This window comes from Taudactylus pleione, unplaced genomic scaffold (genome assembly GCF_031769625.1).
Source record: "Taudactylus pleione unplaced genomic scaffold, aTauple2 ptg000792l, whole genome shotgun sequence".
In the NCBI taxonomy this organism is placed as follows: domain Eukaryota; kingdom Metazoa; phylum Chordata; class Amphibia; order Anura; family Myobatrachidae; genus Taudactylus; species Taudactylus pleione.
This window is the reverse complement of record NW_028285194.1, coordinates 7485303-7500849: the sequence shown is the minus strand read 5'-3', so window position 1 is coordinate 7500849 and position 15547 is coordinate 7485303. Positions and strand designations below refer to the sequence as shown.

Below are 15547 nucleotides of genomic sequence, written 5' to 3'. Positions count from 1 at the left end.
TGGTTATACCATGATAAAACGAAATTACATTGGCTGGCCACCATTGATGGTTTGCGACCGTTGATGGACAACCCTAGTTTGAAATGATAGTCTAAGCTCTCACATCCCCATCCCTTACCTGTTCCCTACAATCCAATTTGACAGGCAGCCAGCACTGCTGCTCATTTTTACTTCAGCTAACAGTATTGCTGCTGTCTGCAAAACAGATCATCTTCAGTGCTGCAGAGCAGATGCTACTTTTTAAATAGTAAAACAGAAAACACATGAATGAAGTATTTGCAAATGTTAATTGTCAATTGGGGAATATAAATGAAAAATGAGTGGACATTGATCTATAGGTCCATCTTTTCTGCCAAATTAGGGTTTACAACATTCTAGCTTGCTCTAAATTATTGTCTTTCGGTTATTCAAATAAATTCATGTCTTGTTTAGTTTTAGGCTCTGCTGGTTGCTTGCTGCAGCTATCTAATACTTTAACAGTAAAGCACTGCTCTTTATCATTACTCCTGTGCTCATCTCCTCATGTTTTAGTACATGGCCTTTTGCACTTATCAGTCTTTTTTTTAGCTCAGCATATGACATTTATTTCACATTCTCTGTTTGCTTAACTACAAGGTATCCAGTATTGCAGTTGTGTTATATGAATTTTTATTTGATTTTACCCGCTAATTTTCTATCCACATATATATGATACTGTATGCTACTTTAGTACTTCATGACCTGTCTTTTTGCACTTTAGTGCTATAAGGGCCACATTTAGTGTTTGTGCTATTGTAGGTTCTCTAGATCATTGTTTGGCCTACCTGACTCCCACCTTTCTCCACTCTAATATGTCATCACTGCTGCTACTCAGCTCATCTTCCTCCTCAAACGTTCTACATCTGCCTCCCCTCTCCTACAAGTCCTACACTTGCTACCCTTTCCCTTCAGAACCCATTTCGAGGTTCTTACACTCTCTTATAGCCCGCTCATCTCTCATTTACATCTCGGATCTCATCTCACTTTACACTCCTGCCGTCCACTTTGCTCAACAAGTGCATGCCGCCTCTCCTGTCAACTGATTTCTTCCTCCCACTCCCGCCTCCAAGATTTTGCCTGTGCTGCTCCCTACCTCTGGAACTCTCTCCCTCTCCCTATCAGACTCTTCACCTCTCTACAAATCTTCAAACAAGCTCTCAAGACCCACTACTTCATCAAAGCATTCCAGCTCTCATCCTAACCCGCTGCTCCATGCTTCTTCCTCATGGTCTACCCCATCTGTGTCAACCCTTGTGGCACCATATAAATAAAAGATAATAATATTCGGTGTCCCCAGTTTGTAATTGTGATGTCCCTCAACTTACACTTCTGGATCCATAACTAGAAATTTTAAAACCTGGGGCAAGAAGGAAATTTGACCCACCCACCCCTTCCCCAAATTGTAATTAAATTACCCTATAATATTAATTTCCTCCACCCCCTTCAGATTTTCACCTTGGCAACTGCCCCTCTCGCACAGTCCTAGTTACTGCAGTGTACAAGTCACTCAGAACTAACATATCACACTGTGGGCCTGATTCAGACCCGCTCGCAAGAGGGTCGATGGTGGCCCATTGCACTGCGCGTGCCTGAGCCCCGGACCGAGCGCAAAAAGCACTCGCTCCGTGGCTCACTACAAAAGGGGCGGCTGTCAATGTTGATCGACAGCTCGCCCCATTTTGTAGGTGTGGCAGGGGGGTGGCTTCACAAATGGAGGCGTTTCCAAGCGAACGCCTGCCGTTTGTGGGTGGCCCCCCTGACATCACCAGTGACGTCAGGGGGAGAGCTTCCGGCTCTATTAGAGCCGGAAGCTCTCTGGGCTTGCGGCCACGAGACCCTACCACAAGGGTTTCGTCGCAAGCCCTATGGTTGCGATGGTCTTGACCACCCACAGCTATGCGAGCGGCCAGGAGGCCGCAGAAAAAAAAAACGCCCTCATTCAGAGCGAGCGCTCTGGGCCTGATTTCAGGGCGTCCGGCTCTGAATCAGGCCCTGTGTCCCATCACTGAAACCCAGTCTGGATCTGGTTATTATGTTGTATTTTGGTCATAAATCCTTATACTATGCTTATGTTCTAGTATAATTAATTTTTAGTATTATCAACTTTAATATTATTATTATTTTTTTTACAAAACAGCAGCAGCAGCTCTATTCCATTTGATACTGTTCCTGTTGCTGAGCTAACGACTGATGACTACAATGGCTCAACTGACGACGACAGTAAAATCTCAGAGGTCACAAAGCAGATTGGTATGAAACAAACCCTCAATGTTTATAAAAAAAAAAAAACATTGTATTTTGCAAAAAACAAAAAGAGGAACCTGCAACGTTAAGTAGGTCTCCCTATACATTTAGGGGCTGATTCGGAGTCTCAGGCTACTTTGAACGCTTTAGCGTCTTTTACTGTAGTTGCGCCTGGGACTATATGACAGTGCTAGTATCGGCCTTTCCCCTGGTGTACAAGCGTGTCTGACTGTGAGCGTCTTCAGACGCTGTAATACCGCTTGGTGCGTCTTTAGACCCACCATCAAAACTTGCACTAGCCCTATGGTAGGTGCACATTTTCCATCTGAGCATGGCCTCTAATGTTAGTGATTATGCGTCGGTGTACGCAACCACTACAGAGACATTCCCGCGACTCTTCCATAAGACGGACCATCAATGTGCCTCTGAATAGCTACGCCCAAGAATGCCCAATTTCCAATACATTTTTATATTGTGCGTCTCAAAAAGCACCTCTGCATACACACATTGCTATTCAGGGGTAAATATACTAAAGGTTGCTTTTGATTGATTTTAAATTGATGTAAATCGATGTTGTGTTTCAGGAGCTAAATCGCACATTTATTAAGACAATTTTTTATACTGATTTTTATATGTTGGTAAATGTGAGATTTAGCCCCTGAAACACAATATCAGTTTAGATCGACTGAAAATCGATCTGAAGTGACCTTTGGTAAATTTAGCCCCAAAAGTTTTAAGGGTTAATCACGCATGCGCAGTAGCAGAAAATCGCCCACCTCCGCGAATATCGGCATTGCATGCAGCTTTATCAGGTCTTTAGTGTTGTCACATTTCAGCAGCTATATGTTCTGTAAATATTCAAAGTTCAATTCACTATTCTAGATGCTCAAGCTCTGAAGGCTGCATGTAACATAAGCATAAGTAAATTACTAATAGTATAGTAAGGAAAAAAAACTAACATAATCATACAGGTGATCTCAGCCTCAAAGCTGAATAAACAATAAACACAACAGAAAACAATAAACTCTATGAAGGAATTTGCAAGTGTTACCTGCAAAGTTATCTTGACACCTTCCACCCCAACAAATGCAGGTATCCTGATCTTGCAGTGTAGTTCAACCTTGTTTGTGCCATACATGCCTACACTCGCGGGAGGCTCCTGTTTTTTTCGGGTAACCCCCCGTAATCCTAGCAGGGTAGGCATTTTTCCCGCCCACTTTCTAGCAAAGTGGGCAAAATAGGGAGAAACTTACCTGAAATCCGCGGTTCGTCGTTATGGGGCGGGGCTTAATGACACAATTCTTATAATCATGTCATTTGATCCCGCACCCTATTAAACTAAGCGCGATTCATGGGAGTTTTGCCGTGAGGGGGTGGGGGTCTAATGATGTGAATGGTCCGGCCCCGCCCCCATTACTGCCCGACTGCTGCCTCTCCCCAGGAGGGCAGATTAAAAGTCGGCATCTATGGTTTGTGCTGCCTGAGGGTGAAGTAAGGTAGTCCCTTAATATATACATACAGACTTCAAATAATGTTGTTTTTTTTTAAACTGATCTTCAAGACTTTTTTTATTTTAGTTAAAGGAAATCGGTCCAGTTTCATAGACAATAAAAATGTCATTTAGAATCTAATATACAGTCAGGTCCATAAATATTGGGACATTGACATAATTTTCATATTTTGGCCTCTATTCACCACCACAATGGCTTTGAAATGAAACAAACAAGATGTGATTTAACTGCAGACTTTCAGATTTAATTTGAGGGTAATTACATCCAAATCAGGTGAACGGTGTAGGAATTACCACGGTTTCTATATGTGCCTCCCACTTTTTAAGGGGCCAAAAGTAATGGGACAAACTAAACAATCCTAAATCTAACATTCACTTTTTAATACTTTGTTGCAAATCCTTTGCAGGCAATTACAGCCTGAAGTCTGGAACGCATAGACATCACCAGACGCTGGGTTTCATCCCTGGTGATGCTCTGCCAGGCCTCTACTGCAAATGTCTTCAGTTCCTGCTTGTTCTTGGGGCATTTTCCCTTCAGTTTTGTCTTCATCAAGTGAAATGCATGCTCAATCAGATTCAGGTCAGGGGATTGACTTAGCCATTTCATAACATTCCACTTTTTAGCCTTAAAAAACTCTTTGGTTGCTTTTGCAGTATGCTTCGGGTCATTGTCCATCTGCACTGTGAAGCGCCGTCCAATGAGTTCTGAAGTATTTGACTGAATATGAGCATATAATATTGCCCGAAACACTTCAGAATTCATTCTGCTGCTTTTGTCAGCAGTCACATCATCAATAAATACAAGGGAACCAGTTCCATTGGCAGCCATACATGCCCACGCCATGACACTACCACCACCATGCTTCACTGATGAGGTGGTATGTTTTGGATCATGAGCAGTTCCTTTCCTTCTCTTCTCTTCCCATCACTCTGGTACAAGTTGATCTTTGTCTCATCTGTCCTTAGGATGTTGTTCCAGAACTGTAATGGCTTTTTTAGATGTTGTTTGGCAAACTCTAATCTGGTCTTCCTGTTTTTGTGGCTCACCAATGGTTTGCATCTTGTGGTGAACCCTCTATATTCACTCTTGTGAACTCTTCTCTTCATTGTTGACTTTGACACATATACATCTACCTCCTGGAGAGTGTTCTTGATTTGGCCAACTGTCGTGAAGGGGTTTTTCTTCACCAGGGAAATAATTCTTTTGTCATCCACACAGTTGTTTTCCATGGTCTTCCGGGTCTTTTGGTGTTGCTGAGCTCTCCGGCGCGTTCTTTCTTTTTAAGAATGTTCCAAACAGTTGATTTGGCCACACCTAATGTTTTTGCTATCTCTCTGATGGGTTTGTTTTGAGTTTTCAGCCTAATGATGGCTTGCTTCACTGATAGTGACAGCTCTTTGGATCTCATATTGAGAGTCGACAGCAACTGATTCCAAATGCAAATGTCACACCTAGAATCAACTCTAGACCTTTTACCTGCTTAATTGATAATGAAATAACGAGGGAATAGCCCACACCTGTCCATGAAATAGCTTTTGAATTGATAGTCCCATTACTTTTGGCCCCTTAAAAAGTGGGAGGCACATATTGAAACTGTTGTAATTCCTACACCGTTCACCTGATTTGGATGTAATTACCCTCATATTAAATCTGAAAGTCTGCAGTTAAAGAACATCTTGTTTGTTTCATTTCAAAACTATTGTGGTGGTGAATAGAGGCCAAAATCTGAAAATTCTGTCAATGTCTCAATATTTATGGACCTGACTGTATGCTATATATTTTAGTTAAAGGGAACCGGTCCGGTTTCATAGTCAATAAAAATGTTATTTAGAATCTAATATATGCTATTTATTTTAAATGCATGTCTTATATTTGCCTTTTATATTTAATGCCTCCTCGCATAATTTTTATTCCCAACACTTGGTCTCTATTCAAAGCTTCGAGTTGATGCAGTCTACTAAGTAGAGCTTTGTAATGATTAACACTGCTGGAATAAATAAGGGCTGCAGAGAATCTTGCAAGATCTCAGCAGTTGTTTAGTTTCATACTTATAGAGTTTCTGGTTATCTTCCCTCAGTGGTACAGCTTTATACAGGCTAGTAAAGCCTCATAACTTTAGCAGTACAGATACATACTGTATATCCAATAATCTCAGCGGCTTAGAGTAACCATGACCCCACACATCGCATGTGTGCTCTTAGACCTGATCATTGTTGGACATGTTGGTGGGTAGTCAGACTGCAGACATTCTGTGGGGTGGTCTGTGCTGTGGTCTCCAGCTCCAGCGATGTGTGTGTCCAAATAGGATTATGATTCTGTTGGCCAGTTTATGACTGCAATACAAAACAAGATGCAATCAGCTGGTGCTGGATGCTTCATTTGCTGGATGTTATCCACCCTGTACTTCCATATTCAACTGTATTGAGGAAACAGACAATTGGGGAAGAAGAGGGACACCACATTTCCAGTAACCATAAGAATGTGTAAATAAATTGAACCATGTGTTGTAGCAATATAGCAATACTATTGTGAACTTTCTGATTCATTTTGAGAAGGGCTTTAGTGGTTGCTCAATTAACAAGAGGCAAACATTAGACAGATAACTGACACAACCAAACAACACAATACTAATACTACAGTATGACACATTCTGCTGCTGACTCAGGAAAACAAAAAAAAAGGAAAAATTAGCAAACAAAATGTGTGGCAATAAATTTACTTTGCCCAAATAAAATAACACATTAACATATCCATTACATACATATCACATGTAAAACTTTAAAAAAGTTATATTAATACATATAAACTGGTTGGGGTTTATGCACATATAACCAATACAATTGTGTATACATAAAGTGTTTTCTGTTCACTGAAAAGCACTTCACCATAAAGGACTTGCAATGTCGGATCATACAGGTATAGTGTAAATGCAGTCAAATTGAGAAATCAGCTGTGCAAATCACACAGATGTAGAAGTTATATGGTCGACATAGATAAGGCACTTTATGTGTGTATTGTATATCCATAAGGCAAAGTTCACAAGACATATAGATGTATAAATATATCTGGACTTGAGCTCTCTTACCTTACATTGATATCCTAATGTGGAGAAGCTGTACAGACAATATGTATCTGGTGAGAATGTCGTCTAAGGCCCTTATTCAATTTGAGCCGAGCCGCGTTAACTTAACGCGCCCGGACTTAACGCCGACTTCGCCTGCTTTCCAGGCGTTAAAGTATCGCGCGCATGCCCGCGTATCCCCGTATTCAATTTGAAAGTAGGCGAAAACGGGACGCGGCAATACTTGGATTGGCGGTAAAAAAAAGGTGAATTTTTGGGAAATAATCTTAGGACCCCCCTAAAGATGTCCAGACATGGGGGATCACTATGGGTACCCCCGTTTATGGCTGCAAAACAAAGTTGGGTTTTTAAATACCTGCGGCAGGTGTTTTTTTTCCCCCGACTTTTTGAAGAAGTGATGCAGAAGAGCATTTAGCTTGTTTTTTTCGTTTTTAAAATTGGTCCCATCAAATTTGGGATACATGAAAATGGGTACTAGCATATTTTTAAGTCCCAAAATGCATTTTTTAAAAATTCTGCAAAAATGCACCTGCCATGGCTATTTGAAACCCCAACGTACCCATAGTGATCCCCCATGTCTACACATCTTTAGGGGTGTCCCTAGAATATTTTCTGAAAATTTCCATTGTGTTGTACCTGTAAAAAAAAGTATTCAAAATTTACAAAAAAAATGACATATGGTCCCTCCCCAAAAGCCAAACCAGCCCCAGGCTTGCCAGCCAGTGGTGGTTTCTAAAAATATGGGGAACAAAAAGTGTAGGGTTCCACCATATTTTTTAAACCAACCCAAGACTGCAGGGAACTGTCAGTGGCCGGAGCCAATCAGCGGCCGCTCTACAGTCAGCGCGGCCGCTGATTGGCTCTTGGGGCTGCCAGCTCTGTGCATGTTCCGGCAGCTGGCAATCGGGAGCTATGAGTATGTGTGGCAGCACACATACTGATAGCTAGTGCGTGGATCGGGTAAACTAATTTTTTTGTTTTGCCAAGTCCCAGGGATGCTGCGGAGACCAGTGCCAGGATATAGGTGAGTATGAATTCTTCTTTGCAGTGCCATGTTTTCTCGATATTCTACTGGAGAAGAGGACAGATTCATCTGGTATAGGTAAGTATGTGTGAATGGGTAGGTGTGTGTAATAAAGTTATACTGTCACGGTGTGTGTTTTATTTATTTTACAGTGAAGTTACAGGTGCCGCATGTCTGCTGGCACTTGTTGTTCCACAAGTGCAAAATGGCAGGCATGCTGGCACTTGTAGTTCCACTGTTACAATAGTTTTACATTATTTGGCCCCCCCATTACCTCCATACCCAGCAAGTCAGGGGTATGGGGAAGAGCCCCCGGCTTCAGCGTAAGCCTGTGGATGGGGGGACCCTTCTTTGGGGGGTCCCCGACTCCCCCAAGATCACCAGCTTGCGCTGACCGATTTGGGGTGCTAATGCTTTGGACCTGGAGCCCCGGTGATTGGGTCTCCGTGCTGCGGCATTACACCCCGGTCGGTTGGGTCTGGTGCTGGTCTTAAATATAGGGGGATCCCCATGTTTTTTTTTACCCTTATATTTAAAACCAGAACTGGTCCCTGCAGCCTTCGGTTGGTTTCTAAAATACGGTGGAACCCTACACTTTTTCTTCCCCATATTTTTAGAAACCACTACTGGCTGGCAAGCCTGGGGCTGGTTTGGCTTTTGGGGGGGGACCTTATGTCATTTTTTTTGTACATTCTTACTACTTTTTTTACAGGTTAAACAAAACGGGAATTTTCGGGAAATATTCTAGGGACCCACCTAAAGATGTGTAGACATGGGGGATCACTATGGGTACCCACATTTTTAACTCCTGAAGGAAGTCGGGGTTTCTTATAGCCGCGGCAGGTGCATAAATGCGGCTTTGAATAAGGTGATGCAGAAGAGCATTTCGAAGGTTTTTTTTTTAGGGCAAAACAACTATGGCCATCAAATTTGGGGTACTTGAAAATGGGGTTCAGCATATTTTAAAGTTGCTAAAGTGACTTTAAAAAATCGTGAAAAACCCACCTGCCGCAAACACCTGCAATCAAAAAAACACTTGGGGCATACTTGGGGACCCCCCCCCAGAGTCAAGTTCGCTGTTTTTTAAGTTTGTACCCCAACTTTTTTTTTTTTTTCAAAGTCAATTTTTGGGATATCCTTAATTTTTTTTTTTTTGACACAGATTACCTTTGGGGGACTGTCTGAAGGCTGCACGGGGATTCCCAAAACGTTTCACCCCAAAACCCCAATTCTGCACTTTTTAATGCCTGCCATTCATAGGTGATACTTTACAGCCTATTACATTGCATTGACTTAATGCCTAGGTGGAAAGTCTTTCAAATTGAATACGGGGTGAAACTAAAACAGGCGATAATTACGTCATCGGCGGTAAATTACCGCGACTCCTCAAATTGAATACGGCCCTAATATGGCACTCCGTCAGACACCACCAAAAAGAGCTTCCAATAGATGCTGTATACCTAAGCATGGAGTAAATATAGTATGGTGGGGCCATCTCTATTGGCGTCCCTATCCCACCTGCTGGTATTATGATGACAATTGCTGGGACACCTGCAAGGTCTGATGGAAAGGTCTGCACTACCGGCACACAAATAGGTTGACGGCTTAGGCACATGTGCAAAAACACTTCTTGGCTGTTGAACACCTGTTGCCTTTCTGGACCAGTACGAGGCAAAAACTAGACATATGATTTTATATTTATAGAAAAAATGGAAACCAATAACTTAATTTCATTCATTTACTCATGCACTAGTTGACAAACACTACTGTAAATTAGCATTGTGTTTGCACATAGCTCTCTAAGCATCATATAAAGACTACTGCAAGGACTACAGATGTTTTACCAAAAATGAAATGAAAGATTTTGAGATTGAATGTAAAGGACATGTCTGTCTTTGTCTATAGTCCTTGTATCCTGAAACAGTATCTGGTAATTCAGGGCCTATTTTTTCCTTATTGAATGCATTTTACTTCCTCCACCCTGTGCCCTGATAGCAAAATCCATGGTTATCTCCTGTCCCAATTTTCCTGGTGTATCTTATTTTTCCTGCCCCAGTGCCCACTCCCCGCTATTGTATAACATGATGGCACCTCTTAAAGCTATACTCAATTTTTGGGTTGATAATAATTGTAATGAATTAGGCATTTACTGTACTTTTATTAGATTCAGTGTACAATGTGTAATTTGTAACATGCTTCGGTAAATTGAGCAAATATTTTGAATGACTTGGAAGGAACTTATTATTGCAATTGTCGATGTAACCAACGGGAAGCGATGTGAAATCTCTCTTGTGCAATGTCAGTCTGGCATCATAGCAGGAAAGCACAATGACAGCTCATCTCTAAACTGTGAACTTTGATGAGAGATATAAATACAGCTCTACACCTGCTTCCTTTACAAACTGTTACTATAACTTATCCATGCTGGAAAGAATTTGCAAATGGTTTCTAGAAATACATTAAACATTTCCAACGCAGGCCAGAAAATGTGCACTTATATTGAACTGGTGATTTTGTGCAGACCAATGGAAAGAATGATTTCATTTCACTGTGTTATGTAGCAATTCAACATCATAGGATTCTGTTGTTTGGTGCCTAGATTCTTTGAAAGCTCAGATTGTAGTCTTTTAGCTACATAAACAGGCAGGTACAGTACAAGTTACTCTTTAAAGAATTTTCTGATTAGGTATTAACCAAATTTGGTCACTATAAATTAAATTTACACTCTAAGTATACAGTTCTAGCACTGGAATTTGTTGTTCCAAATTCATCAGCCCAGCAATGTTGTGCCATAGATCTCCCCTCTATGTAACACTGAAATGAGATTGTGTCTAACAATGTATGACCCCACACAGTTCCTGTTTTCCAGGTCACCCAGCAGGTGCACAGGTATATTCATTACTTACTGACACATTTTAAAAGATCCACAGGTGGAGCTAATGATTTCACATGCAATTCTGTGCAGAGACCTGGATAACATGCACTGTTTGGGGTCCAGAGGACCGAGTTTGAGAATCTGTGGTCTAAAATACAGTTGGTATTGGAGATGGTACAAGGTCACAAAATAAGCTTATTCCATATATATTCAGTATGTGCTAAACAGACCGTTAAACCTAACTTTTAGGCCACAATTAATAATGTTGCCTACTGAGCAAACTAAAAAATGCATTAAAATTAAGTTCTTCAATTTAATTGTTCGACGGTGCTGTCTAATTCATATTGAATAGAACCTACCAAATGTAGCTTAACTCATCCACAAGTATTTTTTTACCCCAGTTTTCAGAGAAGCCTAAAAGACTTGTCACACGGCATACTGTACATTTTAGTAATTCAGCAAAATTGCTGCAATATTGGAAATGATTCAAAGGAATCATTATGTTTAGTCCAAAATAGCGGTAGTTGATACTTGAAATGTATGCAAAAGTGATTGTTCAATGTGGTACAACCAGATCAACCTTCTTATTGTTTTTCCATAGCTTGCACTGTGGGGTGCCATTAACTCTGCAATAACATGATGGCCACTGTCATGTTCTACTCCAACTAACAGCAGGAGCAGAGACAATTCAACACCAAAGAGTTAGGATTAGAACAGTTTACTCTCCATTGTAGTGGTGTTTGCAGGATGTGACTAGATTGTGTAGGTGTTGCATTCAGTACACACCGACCTAGAATATCCTTGAACTCTTGAAGTAGTCTGCCTTTTTCCTGTTAATTACTGTTGAGCATTATTCTCCTATCAGTAATAATCCTTTCAAACCCAATCCCGGGTCCTACCCTAGACACTGAATACAGTTTCAACCCGTGTTACAGCTCTACATACCCCTTTCTCACTGCACCTAGGACCCAGGTTATTCCCGGGTCGACCCCTTTCACACTGAATTTGTATCTGCTCTGCCAAATGTGTGAGTCATTAGAAGTGAACGTTTTGTTACAGGCTCACAAACATGAACCATGAAATGTGGGTGTTAGCAATCCTGAACCACCAATGAGATCCTTTTACTGTAAACCAGATCAAGCTGTTCACACTGAAGCCTACCCAGTTTGGACATGGGATTAACCCTCGTAGCGACCCGGTTAGCAGAGACAGGACCCTGGTCGCTCCATAATATCTCAGGTTATCCGCTCACTGTGAAGGGTTATTCCCGGATCGGCCCCTTTCACGCTGAACCCGTGTCTGCCCTGCAAAATGGTGTAGACTTAGAGCCATCAAGAGCCGGCATTCCCTGCTGACGTATTTTCTCTGTGCTTCAGAGCAAGCCAGATCCACCAATTAGCAATTTGGTAGTGTGACCCGTGTCGAAGAACCCTTGTCGGCACCTTTCACACTGCAGGCTGCTTGGGTTGCTCCCTGGAATAACCCTGTTAGTGACCAGGGTCGAGGACCTGGGACTTTGGACCTGGGTACACCATTTCACACCAAGACAGGACCCTGATTGACCCGGCTTGCCCTTGCAATATCCCGGGTCAAAAGCTTTGTGTGAAAGGGGTGTTATTAGCACTCTATCTTAATCTGCCAAATTTTATACATGCAGTGTATATGGATTATTACAAGCATGCATGAGAAACTATTGAAATGTATTGATAGAATGTATTTTATAAAGGTCTTCTGGCCTGTTTGTCATTTATCTGTACCAGAGGCTGATTTAGGCCTCATGGGGCCCTAAGCAAGATACCAATTTGGGGCTCCCCTTCCTCAAACAATTCCCCTCCCAGTCAGTCTGCATATACCAAATCCCCCCCCCCCACCCCACCACTCAGTCAGTGTATGCAGAATCAAAGAGGTGACAGTCTGCCGAAGCCCAGAAGTAAAACTGCACACGTACTCTCCAATAAACAGCCCTGTCACCGCAGTGGCAGAACTAATGTGTGGTGGTGCAGCAGGTGCAGCAATATGCTTTGGGGCCCCCACCCCACTGCAAGCAAGGGACTATCTGCGCGCCAAAGGCACGCAACCGAAAAAGGGTTGTGGTCTTGTGGGAAAGTCTCATATAATGCAGAGAACATCACAGTGACCACCATATAAATGCAGAGAACATCACAAAGACTGCCTAGTAATGCAGAGAGCGTCGCAGTAAGCGCATATAATGCAGAGAGCGTTGCAGTGAGCGGAATATAATGCAGAGAGCGTTGCAGTAAGCACAATATAATGCAGAGAGCGTTGCAGTAAGCACAATATAATGCAGAGAGCGTTGCAGTGAGCGCCATATAATGCAGAGAGCATCGCAGTGAGCATCATATAATGGACAGAGCATCGAAGTGAGCGCCATATAATGCAGAGAGCATCGCAGTGAGAGCCATATAATGCAGAGAGAGTAACAGTGAGCGCCATATAATGCATACAGCGTCGAAGTGAGTGCCATATAATGCAGAGAGCATCTCAGTGAGCGCCATATAATGCAGAGAGAGTAACAGTGAGCGCCATATAATGCAGAGAGCGTTGCAGTAAGCACTATATAATACAGATAACATTGGTGACCCACATATAAGTTAAAACAGATCATATAAATACACCTCTTACACACACAGAAAATTAATACACCCCCCCACACACACACACTACATTAATACACCACCCCCACCACGGACAGTATTAAAACACATTCCAAACCCCCCACAGAAAAAAAAAAATACACCACTCCCCATTACATATATATGCCACCCCCCTAGATGACACTGGCAACTTACTTACCTCAGGATCTGTGTGGCCCCTGCTGGTCTCCAAAACACCAGAAAGGAAAGAACTCAAGGAGAGAGAGACACAGGCCTAGACTGGAAAGGAAGGGGCGGGGTCTCGGGTTAGGGAGCGGAGTCTCCAGATAGGGGGCAGGGTCTCAGGTATCATTCAGGTATAGGAGGGTGACTATAGAATAGACAAGGAGGGGTTTTGGGCAGCCTACTCTAGTGACCGGTAGAGCGATGATAAAAAGGGGAGGGGCCCCCTCCTCTTCTCCACCCGGACAGGCTCCTCCTTCCTTACGGCCAGCGGTCAGCCACAGAATACTGTAATAATGAGTCAGTGTGACTCATTATTACTACTGCCTGGCTACATGCCCCTGATTTACCGCGGGTCCCAGTGTAAACACCTCTGACGCTGCGGGCCCTAGCGCCCGCTTTGGTAGCCTAGCGGTAACTCTGCCACTGATCTTTTTTAATACTCCACCTTTAATTTATATATTCTGTTCTATAGCAGGATACAATATTTAAAATCTGTAGTGGAATTTGTATGAAATGTTCAATATTTGTACCAGATAATAATTTTAAATAATAAGAATATATAAATACTTATTCCATGTCTGTTCTCATTTTAATGTACAGATGGCTTAAAGAAGATGTCAAATGGGAACATAAAGTTTAATTTGCTACCATTTGCTGTTTTTTTCACATAATTTTTTAGTAAAAAATACTGTAGGGATTCTTGAAACTGCCCTTTGTACCCAGTCTCATGGTGCATGATGTTAGGGTTAGGCACTCCTAAAGGAGGGTTAGGGTAGGGAAGTAGATTAGCGGTACTTACCTAAATTAGCAGTCGGGATCTTCAGCCCTGCCGGGCTTCTGCTGTCGGGATTTGTGGCCGGCGGTATATCATACTGATTACGTACAGGCTACTATGGAAGGGTTTTATGGTAAATACTGTACCTAGGAAAAATAGTTTGTTGTTATGGCGACAATATCACGATCACATCATCGTGGCCCTGACCCTGCTATAAAATGCTGAGATAATGGTATGGTAAAGCAAGGGCGGGGCTACAGTGATGCGATTCAGCGCGAGTTGTGTCATCGACCGCCTGGATCGTCCACTTCCTGCGCTCCTGGAGACTTGAATACACTTACTAGCGGCTGGGAGGGCCACCCGAGATTTGGATGCCTCCTGGTCATTCAGAGACAATAGGCAAGTCTGGTTTGAAGCGTAAAAAATGTGCTGCTGTAATCCTTAAATTCCACTTCTGAGGCCACAGTTACACTTCTTTTAGTCCATCCACTAAAGTATAATAGGAATAATTAGCAGCAGATCATATATATCTGAATATTCATTTTTTAATTACCAGTTATTTATATAGTGCACACATATTCTGCAGCACTTTACAGAGAATATGTGTCCATTCACATCAGTCCCTGCCTCAGTGGAGCTTACAATCTACTGTATGTTTCCTACCGCATGCTCACACACATACACACTAGGGTACATTTTTGTTGGGAGCCAATTAACCTACCAGTATATTTTTTGGATTGTGGGATGAAATCGGAGCACCCAGAGGAAACCCACGCCAAGCACAGGGAGAATATAAAAACTCCACACAGTTAGGGCCGTAGTGGGAATCGAATCCGTGACCTCATTGCTGTGATGCAGTAATGCTAACCATTACACCGTCTGTACACAGTGGCCCTGATTCAGAGACACTCGTAAGCGGCCGCTCGTTTGTTCCGAGCGATGTTTGCCCAACTGCGCATGCATACGGATCGTAATACGCATGCGCGAACCAGTCAGTGCGGCCGAAAATCGTTTGTTCGCTAAATAGCGAATGCCTGCTAATATGAGTGACAGGAGGAGGCGTATGTGGGTGGTAACAGGGGAAGGTGCTTGAAAACGGGGAGTGGAGATCAGAACGCAGGCGTGCTTAAAGGTCAAAACGGGCGGTTTATGGGTGTGCATAATTAATACAGCAGCGT

The 15547-nt window shown here is 42.5% G+C and overlaps 1 protein-coding gene across 2 annotated transcripts in view; it reads left to right on the top strand.

Moving 5' to 3' along the window:
- XRCC4 (X-ray repair cross complementing 4) overlaps positions 1 to 15547 on the top strand; it is a 389606-nt gene that overhangs the window by 219234 nt on the left and 154825 nt on the right. For both annotated transcript variants that reach the window (XM_088457922.1, XM_088457921.1), the window contains exon 6: positions 2156 to 2268. In XM_088457922.1, coding sequence (XP_088314048.1) covers positions 2156 to 2268 — 113 coding nt within the window. The remainder of the gene's footprint in view (positions 1 to 2155; positions 2269 to 15547) is intronic.